This window comes from Phodopus roborovskii, unplaced genomic scaffold (genome assembly GCF_943737965.1).
Source record: "Phodopus roborovskii unplaced genomic scaffold, PHOROB, whole genome shotgun sequence".
Lineage (NCBI taxonomy): Eukaryota > Metazoa > Chordata > Mammalia > Rodentia > Cricetidae > Phodopus > Phodopus roborovskii.
Window position 1 is genome coordinate 30451915 of NW_026126459.1, and position 14193 is coordinate 30466107.

The following is a 14193-nucleotide window of genomic DNA, read 5'->3' on the forward strand; positions in this document are numbered from 1 at the left end:
GAGAACCTTTACTCTCACCAATCAGGATTGCCATGGAGACTATAGCAGTCTGAATACTGCAGGAGGGCCAGCAAGCCTGCTCATGTGTGAGACAGGCACTTGTGCCAAAGTTGTGTGCACATTCTCATTTGAACCAGCCTTTTACAGGAAATTGAGTAGTAATTAGACAAGCATCCTGAGTTATAGAGGAGACAGAAATCACATATGTTGTAGTCTCTGGTGTCTCATACAGAGCATTAGACAGGTTATTGTTTCTACACACTATTAATTTCTAGGATATTGTGCTAAGCATGCCATAACACAGAACATTATTTATTCCCTGTCTGGCAGGCAGTCCACAGGTTGGTGGGGCCAGGCTAGTTTTAGGAACTGATGTTGAAACTAAGGTCATGGCCTTGTTCTGTCCACATTAGGCCATGTTCTGTAGCATCTCATTGGCCTGACCCTTAGGTCTGTTTTGGGCTGTGCTCACCCCTGTGGAATGAAAACAGTGATTAGTATTTCCAGAAGGGCTGGAAAGATGGTTCAGTGGTTTAAGAGTGCTTGCTGCTGTTGCAGAGATCTTGGATTTGGTTCTCAGCATGTAACTGGCAGGTTGCAATATCTGAGGTATCTAAGGTTCACATTCCAGGGGACTCTGCACCCTCTTCTGGCCTCCTCAGGCACCAAGCACATGGGTATGTGCAGGCAGAACACCTGTACACAGGGCTTATTGAGTAGGTTCAATAGGTCTGAGGTTCTGCTTTCATTCTTGGCCCCATTGATAGTGACTTTTTTTTATATATTACTAATGAAATCAAGAAGTTCCTACATTTCTTAGAGCACATGGTTCTAAACCTAGATTTGCTTTAGTGGTGTGTATTAATCTGGGTTTGTGCAAATCAATCTTGAAAATCCTTTGGTAGAAATATGCTTGCTGGAAGAGTGATTGCCCTAAAAATGTAGTAATGTTGGGCCTAGAGAGCTGGCTCAGTACGGAAAGGTGCTTGCTGTGTGGCCTGACCCACCTGAGCTTGATCTCTTGGGCCCACATGGGAAAAGTAGACAATCACTTCCTGCCAGTTGTATATATACACACAAACACACACACACAATGTAAATTTAATGTAGCTTTTTTGTGTATTAATGAAAACCTGATATGATGTGGGGTAGAACTACTTTTGTAATTCAGGAAAAACATTGTTTGGAGTTTTGTTCACTCTTTTAGGTCTGGTGTGGAGATTCTGTTTAATGAGCTAGAGATCCCAATGGAAGAGTACTCCTTTGGTAGATCCAAGATATTCATCCGAAACCCAAGAACAGTATGTAACCTTTACACTTTGAACTCCAGTCCCATGCATGCAGGCTCATCCTGTGGTACCACCATCAAGGCCATATTCGTTTGTTTGTCTGCAGTATCCTAGAGCTGGGGCAAGTAAGGGATGGTATATTATTTATACAACACCAAAGCCATATGATAGGTTGTACAAAACATAAGAAATGAATGTAAAACTATCAAACCTTGGCTAAGCCTCCCTCCCTTATTCATAGCAACTGGAAGGCAAACCATCTATGTCTGTAGCATCTAAGTCACATGTGAGTGTTAGAAATTACAGCCTGATGGGTGCACATGAAACATGAAGGGAAACATTTTTTCAAAATTGACCAAATACATAGGCCTCCTTAGAGTTCTTGGAGTCTTTGTACAAACAAACAGATGGATGAAAAGTATAATTATTATTACATGTCTTAGTAATATGGAAGTTTAGAGAGCTTGAGGGCTCTTAGGTTGTGGAAGAGGCCACCAGCCCCTGAGTTAGGAGTTGTGCATTCCCGGCTGAACTCCAGCCTCTGGATTCCTGAACATCATGTTGGTGCACGGGGCTTCACCCTGAGCTGCTTGTGTCCTGCAGAGTGAGATGCAGGTCCCCCCTGGCTTATTCCAACCTTCTTGGAGTAACTGGGTCCTTCAAAATACTTTCTTCATGCACCATCATTCAAGTAGCTGACCTCAACATCCGGCAAAGTCCTTTCATGTCCGTCTATCATTTCTTATTAGTTATTCCAATTGGAAGACCTAAGGAAGCAGCGGCTAGAGGACCTGGCCACTCTCATTCAGAAGATTTACCGGGGATGGAAATGTCGTACACATTTCCTGCTCATGAAAAAAAGCCAAGTTGTGATAGCTGCCTGGTGCAGGAGATATGCGGTGAGTTCTGGAACTACAGTCTGATCTAACCAGCTAACTTCTCACCACAACCTGACATAACCATGCCAACCTCTTACTCCAGCCTGACTTAAACATGGCAACTATTCATTAAAATGTGACATAACCATGCCACCAATGATGCTAACTTCTCATTACAACCTAATGACCTGATGTAACCATGACAACTTCTCAACATTCTCTCTGTGCTTACTATTTTTGCAACTTATTACATAGTTAAAATTTCCCAACAACCTCGTGAGATGCATATTGTTGCTCTTCTTTTTAGCCTGGGAAACCAAGGCACTGAGCTTCAGGGAACCTGCCCATGGTTGTCTATGCCAGAGCATGGATCTGAGCCTAAGACAGTTCCAGAGCTTAGGTTTGATGTTCAGGACTGTTTTGCACTGATTTGGGGGAAGGATGTAGCAGGAAATCTATTTTTGATTTTGTCATTGCTTTGAGAAGATTGTGTCATTTGCTTTTCCTGTGATGGGCTCAGTTTTCTAAAATGTCTAGCTAGCTGCATATATTTTAGAGAGATGGTTTTAATCCCAGAGCACTAAAACTCTGTTTTAGTACAACTATGGTTTTGATTAAAGAACTGGATCTTCTTTAGTCCTCAGATATAAGGAGTCTATAATAAAGAATGTTTGCTTAGCTCATATGGAACTTCTTTTTAGAAATTTAGCACTTGGTTAAATGTTTTGTTGGAGGCATGGCAACAGGTTTGGAAGGGCCTGAAGACTTGCCTCTACCTTCACCTAAATTTAAGTCATGTTCTTGAAATGAATTGTAGTGATAAGACGGGCACAACTTGTGAATATTTTTGTTCTATGCTTCTTCTCTGCAAAGTTAAAAAGTGGATTGAATTTGCAGTCAGGTCTCATTTAGTGCAATCTTCCCTCTGCATCTAATGAGACATTTTGCCATCATCTGACAAAATCTGTGTTGACGGACTTTCATGAAATGTATTTTAGCATTTTCACAAATTTTGGGAAACAGTAATTTTTTAAATGATAAAGCTTAAGATGCACTTGGTCTTTAAGTGCAGTCTTTAATTGCTTCTTCTAATCAGGGAGATTATAGCTACAATACAAGTCTTGGAATGACCACATTTGAATGCAGGATTGTGGACTGTTGTCATTCTACCTAGTCATTATGGATTCTCCTGCAAGCACACAGCAACGCTTCTTAACTCTGAAAACTCATGACACTCTTTTCTGTTTGCCTGAGAAAGGGGGGAAACCAACAAACAGCCTACAGTTCAGATATGCTTTTTATCATTTCTTATTTTGAGGTCATTAAGAAAATACACCCTTGATCAGATCCTTAATCAATCTGTTTTGAATTCTACAAAAAGCTGTAAAATACCTTACTATGCTCCGAGAGTCACAAAGTGGACCAGGCAGCCTGGTTCCTGACTTGATAAAGTGCATTTTAGCAAGGGTATCTATGTAGTTTAGGGTTAGTATTGCTGTGATGAAATACCATGACCAAAGCACCTTGGAGAGGAAAGGGTTTAATTATCATTCCACTCCCATATTCCATGTTCATCATTGAAGGGAGTCAAGACAGCAACTAAAGCAAAGCAGGAACCTAGAAGCCATGGAGGGGTGCTGCTCTCCATGGCTTACTCAGCTTTTTGGAGGGCTAGACTGCCCATCTCCCTCCATTATCTCCAATATCCAGATGGAGTCCGGGCTCTCAGATGTCACCAGAGAACAGGGGTCAGCAGTCTCGTGCTTCACAAGGAAAGGTTAACAACCCTACTTTGCTGTTTTTGAAATGCTTTGCATTTTCATCAGAGATGTCCATGTCCCAACATTCATTTCAAACCCAAAACTGTAAAGGCTTGCTTTTCTTGAGTGTTCTGGCAGCTTCATTGTCTTAAGGAATCAACTCTACAGCAAGGCCTCTGGACAGAGCACTTGTTGAGCTAAAGTGTAGTTGTGCCCTTTCACAGTGTTGACCTTTGTCATAGTCTACCCTCATGGATGAGGATGGAGACAGACTCACACATTCTTAGGGTTCTATTTACACTTCATTTCAGTTGATACCAGGCTTACTGAAATTACCCCGACTTTCCAACTGGGGTAAGAATAGCAAAGCTAGAAGTAACCAGAAGGTTAGAGGCAGGCTGGCCCGCTACGTTGCATGATGAAGATTGATACCAAGAAGAGAATCCTCTGGAAAAGTAGATGCAAAGCAGTATGAGTCCACTCAGAATGCAATGTTGACAGTGGGTAGTGTGGATGCAATGCTGCACAGCACAGAGCAGAGAATAGGCGTTGGTAACAGCCACTGCACCAGTTATAAGTTACAGTGCTTGGCATTCTTCCAGTGGCCGCAGGCTTGCTGTAATGACTTTGTACTGTCTAACCTTTCCATTTCTCTATATGCTGGTTTCCAGGAGTGTGGATGACCAGGCATCCACTGCTCCTAGTGAACAGACACCCTTTCTTTGGCCGTCAAGGTCTATCTACCTTTCATCTACACAGACGTGACTGTCACATCTTCTCTTTTATCCTGCAGCAACAGAAGCGGTACCAGCAGATAAAGAGCTCGGCGCTGGTGGTTCAGTCTTACATCCGGGGCTGGAAGGTGAGTTTAAATGCATGCTTTACATATGTGGGAGCTGGGGTTCTTCACAAAGGGAGCTGTCTTCAGGCTTGCTCTGCAGGGAGGCTTCTTCAGCTCCTGCACCTGTGCTTAAACAGCAACATGGAAAAAGTAAATATTATGGGGCCAAACAGGGAACCCTGGTGACCATGTCTTGTCAGCTTCCTTCTAATCGCTTTATGTTTTCTTTTAAAGCTTTGTTCTCTGAGTAGGAAGTCCCTGAAATAATACAGAGTATAATTGTGGCATCCTTGGACCCTGTGCTCTAGAGTGAAGCCATGTCTAGAAAGCTGCCAGACAGCCATGCTCGAGTCTGTGGGTCTCAGCCCCACACCCATGACTTTCCAGTGATCCTCTACAGCCACTTGCACAATGACTAAAGGCCCCTGGCCTGTCTAGGACTGTGGCAGGGAAAGTTGGAAGTCACAGTGGCTGCTCTGGGTCCACATACTTCCAGCTAAGGCTCGGTTCAAGGGTCAGTGAATTTTGAGCCCCAGGCAAACTTCAGCCTCTGTTCTGGTTCGTACAATCTGCAAGCCAAAATTGGTCTGTATATTTTGAACCATTGTAAACAAAAAGCAGAAGAGAGTTCCAGGCATGTGAAGATTACCTGAAATGTGGATTTGAATATCCATACTTGAAGATGTAGCCATGTTCACCTATTTTAGACTCTAGGTCCATGAAAGATACATAGTCTGGTAGCTGTGGAGCGTTGTATGGCCTTCAACACCACAATATTAACCATCTTACTCTTTTAAAAAAAAAATATTTTTGTTAATTCTTTAAGAATTTCAGACAGTGTATTTTGATGATATTTACCTCCCTAATTTCTTGATGATCCACCCCACCCCCAACACACACACACACACACACACACACACACACACACATACACACACACGTTATCTTCTCCTTTTGATGCTATTTCAAAGCCTGACCATCTTACTCTTTACAGAAAAAAGTTTACTAACCCCGGCTCTCCAGTGCTACTCTACATCTGCGGACCACTTCCCTATTAGATTATTAGATGTGTCGTGTCATGGAATGTTCTGGATCTAGAAGGGACACTTTGAGGTTGTGTTCAGGCCAATGGCTTCTCCTGAAGATACAGACAGCCTGGACTATAAATCTAGCTGCTTTGATTGGTAGGCCTTGGTGTAGACCTTGTTCAGATTAAAGGCTTGTCCAAGTTAATGTGGCCTGCTACATGTCAGCTCTCCCTGACCAGGGTTCTAGGCCCTGGGACCTGTCTATGGTCTAGAGACCCCCAATGGCAGGACTGGAAGCTTTCTCCCAAGCCAGAGCCCTCCCGGCTTGAGCAATTACTGGAAAGAAGTCACTGGTTTGGATAAAAATCTCTTGATTTGAAAGGATAGCCACAGTTACTTCCCAACAGAGTGAATAGAGAGATGGAATGGACTTTGGAGGAACATTGGAGAACTCTGGCCATGATCTAAGACTGGGTCTCTACTTCTGTGTATACAGCCTGTGTTGCTGTGGCCATTCTTTTCCTGTCCTGTACCAGGGCAGGAGGCTGGCTTCTCATGGTGAGAACACCCTGCCATGTCAGTGTCTCCGGTCTCTTACCCCTGTTCCCATCTGGTTGTCACTAGGCCATGTGTATTTGGACTCTCACTTCTTTGAAAATGACTTTCTAGTCACTCTCAAGGTCATTTTAAAGAAATAAATAAATATGCCTGTGGGAATGATTTCTCTAGGCTCGAAAACTCCTGCGGGAGCTGAAGCATCAGAAACGCTGTAAGGAGGCAGCCACCACCATTGCAGCATACTGGCATGGAACGCAGGTAGGTCAGAGGCCCTGAGGAGGGAGGTAGGGTTGGGAGTGTCTGTGGAGCCGAGGACCCTCAGACTCGGGGCAGAAAATGACTCACTGGCTTGAGCTACCGAGCACGCGTTCGCCTCTTACTCTTGGCAGCATTTTGGTGTGGGTGGTGGCACATGCTTTTGCATTTACTATTGGTGATTGGTGTCTCCTTTTCTATCTCCATTGGGAAGCAGCAGCAGCCTTTCCTGCCTTAACCCTTTCTGTAACTCCTTTTCAAACGCACCACAGGCGCGAAGGGAGCTGAGACGACTGAAGGAGGAGGCTAGGAATAAACATGCTATTGCAGTTATTTGGGCTTACTGGCTTGGATCGAAGGTACTTGATGCACACACATATCCCATTACTGCGTCCGGGAACTCTGCAGTAACCAATCCTGGTCTCTTAGCATAGCAGGGATGAAGGATGCAGTTGGAAGTGACTCACCTCAGTGCATGCTCTAGCAGCCAAATCAATAAAACTGGTGATGCTAGACAGTAGTGTGCTAAGGAAGCTTTGACATGTACAGACCAAAACGCTAACCTTACTAATAAGGCTCTAGCATAGTTCTTCCATAAAAATCCTCTTAATTAACTTGCATGTTTAGTGCCCACTCTCTCCCACTGTTGAATGCTGGCCGATTTTTAGGGGTACTTGTATGCGGGGGGCATGTGGAGAATGTTAAGATTGGGATTTGAATCATTTTCTACAGTGTGCTAACCAAGTAATGCCAGTAACGCATGTTTTTTAGATGTAATCTTTGAATGAACTTGCATTTCAGGCTGAATGTAACCCGTGTTGGTTATTGTAAGCCAACAATGTTGCATTTTCAGGGAAGGATCAACTGTGATTTCACAGAAAACTGTGTTCATGGGAAGCTAGCCATACTTGCCAGAGAAGAATCCCTGGAATTTCAGCATGGCTGTTTGTTTTCAGGGACAAAAGCCTCCTGGAACTCTCTAATCCCAGGCAGAGTCCTAGGCTCTGGGAACATTTCATAGACCCCCCCACAAGGAACAAGAGTTTTTAGATGTTTTTCTTACTTAGAAATCAAAGGTCATCTTTGTTTAAAATATGTATTCCAGTCGGAGACAAAACTCCACAAGCCCTGTGTTTTTGTTAAAGTCTACCCTGTTAGTGTTGTAAGCTACACAAACCTGACCAAAGTTGTTCATTTGTGTTTTTTCTAAAAGTCCATAAAAACCAACCTAGTTCCTTTGCCAGTTAAGGGACACGGCCCAGCAGACACGCTGCTGTGGTAGGGATTTCTCCAGTGAGCTTTTTTCCCTGGTCTCGGTGCTGGAGTGTCTCAGGAGTCAATGCCTGCCGCTTGTCTTGGGAAGCTGTATGCCCAAGATTGATTTTCCCCAGTATCATCTTTTCAACCTGCCATTTGTGCCATATTTTGCCTCACTTCAGTTTTTAGTATATATCACTCTTTGGGAGCTTAGCCAAAATGTGTCTGTTGGCAATGTGGCAGACTGACTCCAGGGTCTTCTGGATGTTAGTTTGCCCCCGATGCAGTTCATTTACACATGCTGCTTCTAACTTGAACTGGGGGGGGGGGGGGACTTCTGTGTTTTGGTAGTTTTGCCTGCACTCGCATACACAGCCTTCATGTTTTGCAATTTTTCCAAATGTTTGTTCACCCAAGTTGTCTTTTTAATTCATGCAAACAAAGGCTCTTGAGAGGGTCACAGCAAAGGACTGTATAGTGAGATGGTTCTGTAAGGGAGTTGAGCAAATGTGGGGAAAGCAGTGGGACAGAGGAGAAAGGAGAGGAATGGCAGTGAGGAGGCAGCCCTCTTGGGTGCCGCATCACCGCCCCTACCCAGAAGTGATTGATTCTCAGTGCACTGGACTACAGGCCTCCGTGCCAGCTCCACATAGACCCTGGGGTTGAAGAGTGTGCACTGTTCCTCTGCCGCTCTGCAGTCTTGCTCAAATATTGGCTCTCTTGTTTGGTGGGGGGTACCTTTTTCTGGTCATTTGTGCTGTCTGCATTGGGCTGTCTCTTATTTACTATCTAAAACATTCTAGGCTCGAAGGGAATTGAAACGCTTGAAGGAGGAGGCTAGGCGTAAGCATGCAGTTGCTGTCATTTGGGCTTACTGGCTTGGACTGAAGGTACTTCCATCATATCTTCCTCCTGCCCTGGGTGACTTCTATAAAGCCTCGCACCTACTAACCCGAGAAAACTGGCGGCGCTTGCTGCTGTCTGCACAGACTTAGGAAGTGTCAGCTTGCCTAATTTTGTTTCTTCTGAAGGGAAAAAAGATGAAAACAACTACACACTAACTTTCTCATTTTAATGTGATTTAAATTTCTTTAAATAATGAATGTAATGCAGTGTATTTTGTCCAAGACATGAAGACATGTTGTTTTCTGAGTTTTATTTTGTTATATTTATTTGTTTGTTTTGCTTTTCAAGGCAGGTTTTCTGGAACTCACTCTGTAAACCAGGCTGGCCTCAAAGTCACAAAGATCCCCCAGCCTCTTCTTTCTAGTGCTGAGACTAAAGGCCATTGCCACCACTGCCCAGCTTTTTATGAGCTTGGTCCAGGAGGGGAAAGCACACACAAGTACATAGGAAAATTTGACTCTGAGCATGACAGGCAATATGAAGATTTGGTCTCCCTGTTTAGTAATTAGCCAGCATAGTGAGACATCCAGGTAGCTTTTCAAAGGCGATCACAGTCCTTTCCACACTATTTCTCTTCAGCATTCTACATTAGTCCAGTAACATTTACTCTTATTAAGTATTTGAAATTAGCTGAGCAGTCATTGATTCTGCAGCTCAACAGCCTTCAGAAATATCCCTGAATATTGCTTTGAACAATCTCTATTTCCCCGGAACGTTCCTCCTACAAACGTCTAGTTAATTATCCTTTTTGATTATTCTGAGTCTTCACAAGGTAATTAAGAAGCAACTTCAATATGAGTCTAACAGATGTTCTATTTGACAAGTTCTGAATAAGTCCTTTGCATGCTGTTTGGAAGCCAAACAAAACTAAGCATTTCCTGTTTTGTGTGTTTTGTGTTTTTGAATTTGCATCGTAATGTTTGTAAGAGGAAGGAAGCAGGCAGGATTGAATCCAGCCTTTTACTCCCCATACTGGGTTTCATTGCATATTCTTTCACACTATTTTTGCAGTAGAGGTGTGCAATAGCAGCCAACCGAGCACACTCAGCCTACAGATGAATGCTATTTCTGCAGAATGCACTGGGCCTGCTCTAACTGCAGCTCATCCCCCTCAACTTCCTTATGAGGCAGAAGTATCTTATCCTGTTCTCATTGTTACTCTTATAAAATAAGATTAAACTTTTGAAGTTTAAGATTGTAATAATCTTGTCACTTTTATCATAAAAACAAGTTATGTTGATGTGAGCAATGCTTTTGTCCTTTGAAATGGTTTAATTTGTTTGCATAACTAAGTATGAAATACACTGAACCCTTTTACAATTCCTGGTGTTCAAGAAGCTCCCCATTGTGAGAAGAGTGTGATATCACCAAGTTTTTACTGTATGTAGCTTTATTTGAGGAGCAGCCATTATCCTGTGGAATGTCAGAAGTCATGCTGACAGCTGCAATACAGTGAGATTCATCTGCATAGCATAGGACTTCTGCATTGCCTAAGGATGTGCTGCCATAGCGCAGACCTCCCTTCAGCTTGTCTGCTTTCTTCTCTATGCCCCTTGACCCTTGGAAGCTGGAGGTCTGAAATGCTTACGAATCTAGCAATCTCTTAAATAAAAGAGAAATGAAGGCTAGAATAAGGATAAAAAGAAGGACTGCCTATATGTAGTTTATGATATGTAGTTAGATCTCTGTTATATAGAATGGCCTGCCCTTACACTTAGCTGTTGTATAGAACAGCCTGCCTTCAGACACGTGGTTGTTGTGTAGAATGGCCTGCCCTCAGACACTTAGCTGTTGTGTAGAACTGCCTGCCCTTACACTTAGCTGCTGTATAGAATGGTCTGCCCTCAGGGGATGCTTAGCTGTTATGTATAGATGCTTGTAGGGCAGGCAGGAGGCATAAATAAGGTAGGCAGTGGGCTTGTTGGGAACAATTGGATGTGTATAGCTCAAAACCTGCAGATCTCAGCGAAGGCTAGTGGGGTTCACCTGTCCCGTAGAAATGGGGATCACTGTTACTGCAGCTTAGAAAATGTTAAGAGAAATCTGCAGTCTAAACTGTTATGTAGAAACATAAGGATATGGTATCCACAGATTGAGTTGGTCTCATAGGTTTCTATTCCACAACACCCAATTGTACAGATATTGTAAGCATATCTATTTAAGCCCAGAAAAGTGGAAAGCAAGAGAAAAAGATACATAGCACCAAGATACACAGAGGGGCTGATGTTTTGCTAATTTCTAACTTCTCTTCATAAGTAGATGATAATAAATACTTTATATGGCCCTCTCAACATCATATTTAACTGTAACACTCATTAAATCTGTAAACACCACACTTAGTTATTAGACAGTAATATATGAAATAGATTAGTATGTGGTACTATGGGCAAAGTTTGTGTTTAAAGTGGCATGTTGTCTTCAATGCTGTGATAATAAGTGTAACTTTTGGTATGGTTCAATGGAAGACAATGATGACCTGAGAGCTCTTCCAAGATTCTTGTTTTTAGCTGCTTTTAATCTGGTAAAGTCCTGTGTTTTTATGCAGGATTTTTGGAAGATTTGATCTAGTCCTTCAGATAGTCTCTTAAAAAAAAAAATCTGAAGGAGAAATTGCCTCATAAAATATTTCATGAATTGTGCTCTGATTTGCGACAAGTTTACAGCTATTTCTATAGAGGGTTCCATGCCAAATCAGCAGCCTATATAAAAACCAATAGGATTTAAAGTATCATCCACAGAGTTTCTTCTTCTCTGATGTAATTGCCACTGCCTGAGTATGCATCTGTCAGTCCTCTCAATCTAAAATATGTGTGTTCTATGTACTTTGCTTTGTAAAGAGGTATGTATGTCATGAGTGTCTCTGCCAGCCTTGTTCTAACCGTCCATCTGCTTCCTTTGAAAGGTACGCCGGGAATACAGGAAGTTCTTCAGAGCGAATGCTGGAAAGAAAATCTATGAGTTTACACTTCAAAGAATTGTAAGTTGACACTGTATGACTAATCAGCATTATGAGATTAACCACTTAATAGCACCAACTCAATAAAATATTAAAACCCCATATAAATCATAGCTATAAAAGGTCGTTTGGTAACCTTTTGTGACTTCTACAAGTTCAAATACAATTGTGTCAGTACTGTTAGGGGCCTGTGATTGATGTAATTGATAAAATACTTATTTTACTTGGCATAGAAAACTAGGAAGGTAAAATGAAGAGAGTCAAGCTTGTTGAAGTGCCATGGGCTCTGGAGGGCAAGCTCTGTAAATAGGTTGGTTGAAGCAAGGTGTCTGGGAGCAGAGGTGGGTGAGGCTGGATTCTGCAGCTGCCGTGCTCGAGGGTGTGTTGTGGTGAAGCTGTAAGTGTTGGTATCAGCCAGAACTTCTGTGTAATTACAACATGAGTAAGTAACCCCTGTGGTTCTCATTTGGTCTTGTGTGGTTTTTACTTTTGAGTAAATGATAAGATTTTTCCAGTGCCTGGCCCATGTTAATTAAGTGGAATGATCCTTTGACACGTGATGGAGTTGTGTCCCAGTAAACCACATCATAAGCTGAGAATATCTTATGCCAAGTGTTCATTTATCATACCTAACCTACCGAGTGTCACAGCTTAGCAGCATGGCCCATGTAGGAAATCTGTCAGTTGTCAGTCCTGACTGCATGACTAGCTGAGCCCAGGACTCACTGCCCAGCTCTTAGGAGAGCCTTGCATTACTCCCACTGGCCTATTCAGACATCAGCGTGTGAGCTATGGTTTCTACTGAGTATGCATTGCTCTTGCACTGTTGAAAAGTCAGAAATTCATGAGTTAAACCATCCCAAGTAGGGACTGTTTTTGTTTTGTGGTATAGCTTGCCCAGAACTTTCTACAATGATGGATGTGTTCTATAACTTTAGTGGATAGCCACTGTCAACGTGTAGTTTTATATGTATGTATATATGTATACACACACACACACACACACACACACACACACACACACACACACACACGGAAAGCACCAGTGTGACTGAGGAACTAGTCATTTATTTAACTGTAGTTCCCTACAATGTAAGTCTAAGTAGCTACCTACCGTGAGTGACTCCCTGTTGAGCTGAACACTTGTGCTATGGTGTCAGTGTTGGCCAGTGCTCGTGGGAGTAACTATGTCTGTAGTCATCTTTCCTGATAACTGTTTGGAGCAACTCACATACCCCAGTAAGAATGAAAGAGTTAAGTAGAATTAACAAAGAAGATGCACAATCTTATGGACTCAAATGGATCAGTTCTCTTGATCTTGGCTAGTCTTATTGATTGAGGAGTGTGCATCACACTGTCTTTCTGGTGTATTTTCCTCATCTAGTATTTTCTGTCACACAGGTGCAAAAATACTTCTTGGAAATGAAAAATAAAATGCCTTCCTTGTCACCAATAGACAAAAATTGGCCATCAAGACCTTACCTGTTCTTGGACTCGACTCACAAGGAGCTGAAAAGGATCTTCCACTTGTGGAGGGTAAAATATGCAATGTTTTCTTTTTTAGAGTGTTTCTTGTTTTGAGTGTATGGAGGCTGCTATGTAAAATCCCCTCTTAACCCGGCTGTCACCTTGATGAGGTTTGCCTGAAGACTTTGATATGGCAAGCCTCCTCCTGTACTTGGCTTTCTGCGGCATAGTGCCTGTGCCGACTGCTCTTGATGTAGCTAGAAGGTGGATATTGTACTGCACTTATTTTTCCCATTTAGCTTCACGTAGTTGGACTTTTATTTTCTATGAAGGAACTGGGCAGGAGATAGAAGTCATTAATTATAAAGATCCCTAGACAGGGAAGTTAAATTCTACCAATGAGTGTGCATTTACTTTACCAGATTTATTAAACACATATACCGATACACATTTGAACATGCACACTTCACATACATACTTCAGGCTAGAAAGTGAGCATGGCAGTCCCTCAAGGTCAGAATTCCCTCTGTCCTAAATAAAGGGAAGCTGAAAGTCTGTTTTATGCTGATATATGTGAACAGAGCATCTGTGTAAGCTTTGGGGCATGTGGACCTGAGTGGCCAGGGAACTCAGGCCCACATGGGATCAGACACCACTGTTGACCAAACCTCCTGAGGAAGGGTGAGTGTTGGTGTTGCCTCTTCTCATGGCAAGGCTTTTCTTTGAATCACTTGGTTGTTGTATGGAAGATTGAATGTATGTGGTTGTTAGATGTTATAAATTATTTTTAGAAAGGCTTGTGGATATGACTAGTCGCTATATATTCCAGGCAGTTCTCTCCTTGGTCACATATTAAGAGTGACATTATTGCTAATTAGTATGATTCATGGATTCCAAGTTCTGTTCTTAACAGATTTAACAGTCTCTCAGTTCCTTGTCTCCTCCTTTGAGTCTGACGTGAAAAACATTTTCAGACCTAAGAGCAGGAGTATTCTATG

At 42.5% G+C, this 14193-nt stretch overlaps 1 protein-coding gene across 4 annotated transcripts in view; it reads left to right on the plus strand.

Moving 5' to 3' along the window:
* The window catches only part of Myo1b (myosin IB), a 159638-nt gene that overhangs the window by 134324 nt on the left and 11121 nt on the right, over positions 1 to 14193 (plus strand). For 2 of the 4 annotated variants that reach the window (XM_051190146.1, XM_051190147.1), the window contains exons 19-26: positions 1208 to 1301; positions 2039 to 2188; positions 4721 to 4789; positions 6526 to 6612; positions 6882 to 6968; positions 8670 to 8756; positions 11675 to 11749; positions 13130 to 13264. In XM_051190146.1, the coding sequence (XP_051046103.1) occupies positions 1208 to 1301; positions 2039 to 2188; positions 4721 to 4789; positions 6526 to 6612; positions 6882 to 6968; positions 8670 to 8756; positions 11675 to 11749; positions 13130 to 13264 (784 nt within the window). The remainder of the gene's footprint in view (positions 1 to 1207; positions 1302 to 2038; positions 2189 to 4720; positions 4790 to 6525; positions 6613 to 6881; positions 6969 to 8669; positions 8757 to 11674; positions 11750 to 13129; positions 13265 to 14193) is intronic. The other 2 variants (XM_051190148.1, XM_051190149.1) reach the window with 2 other exon arrangements.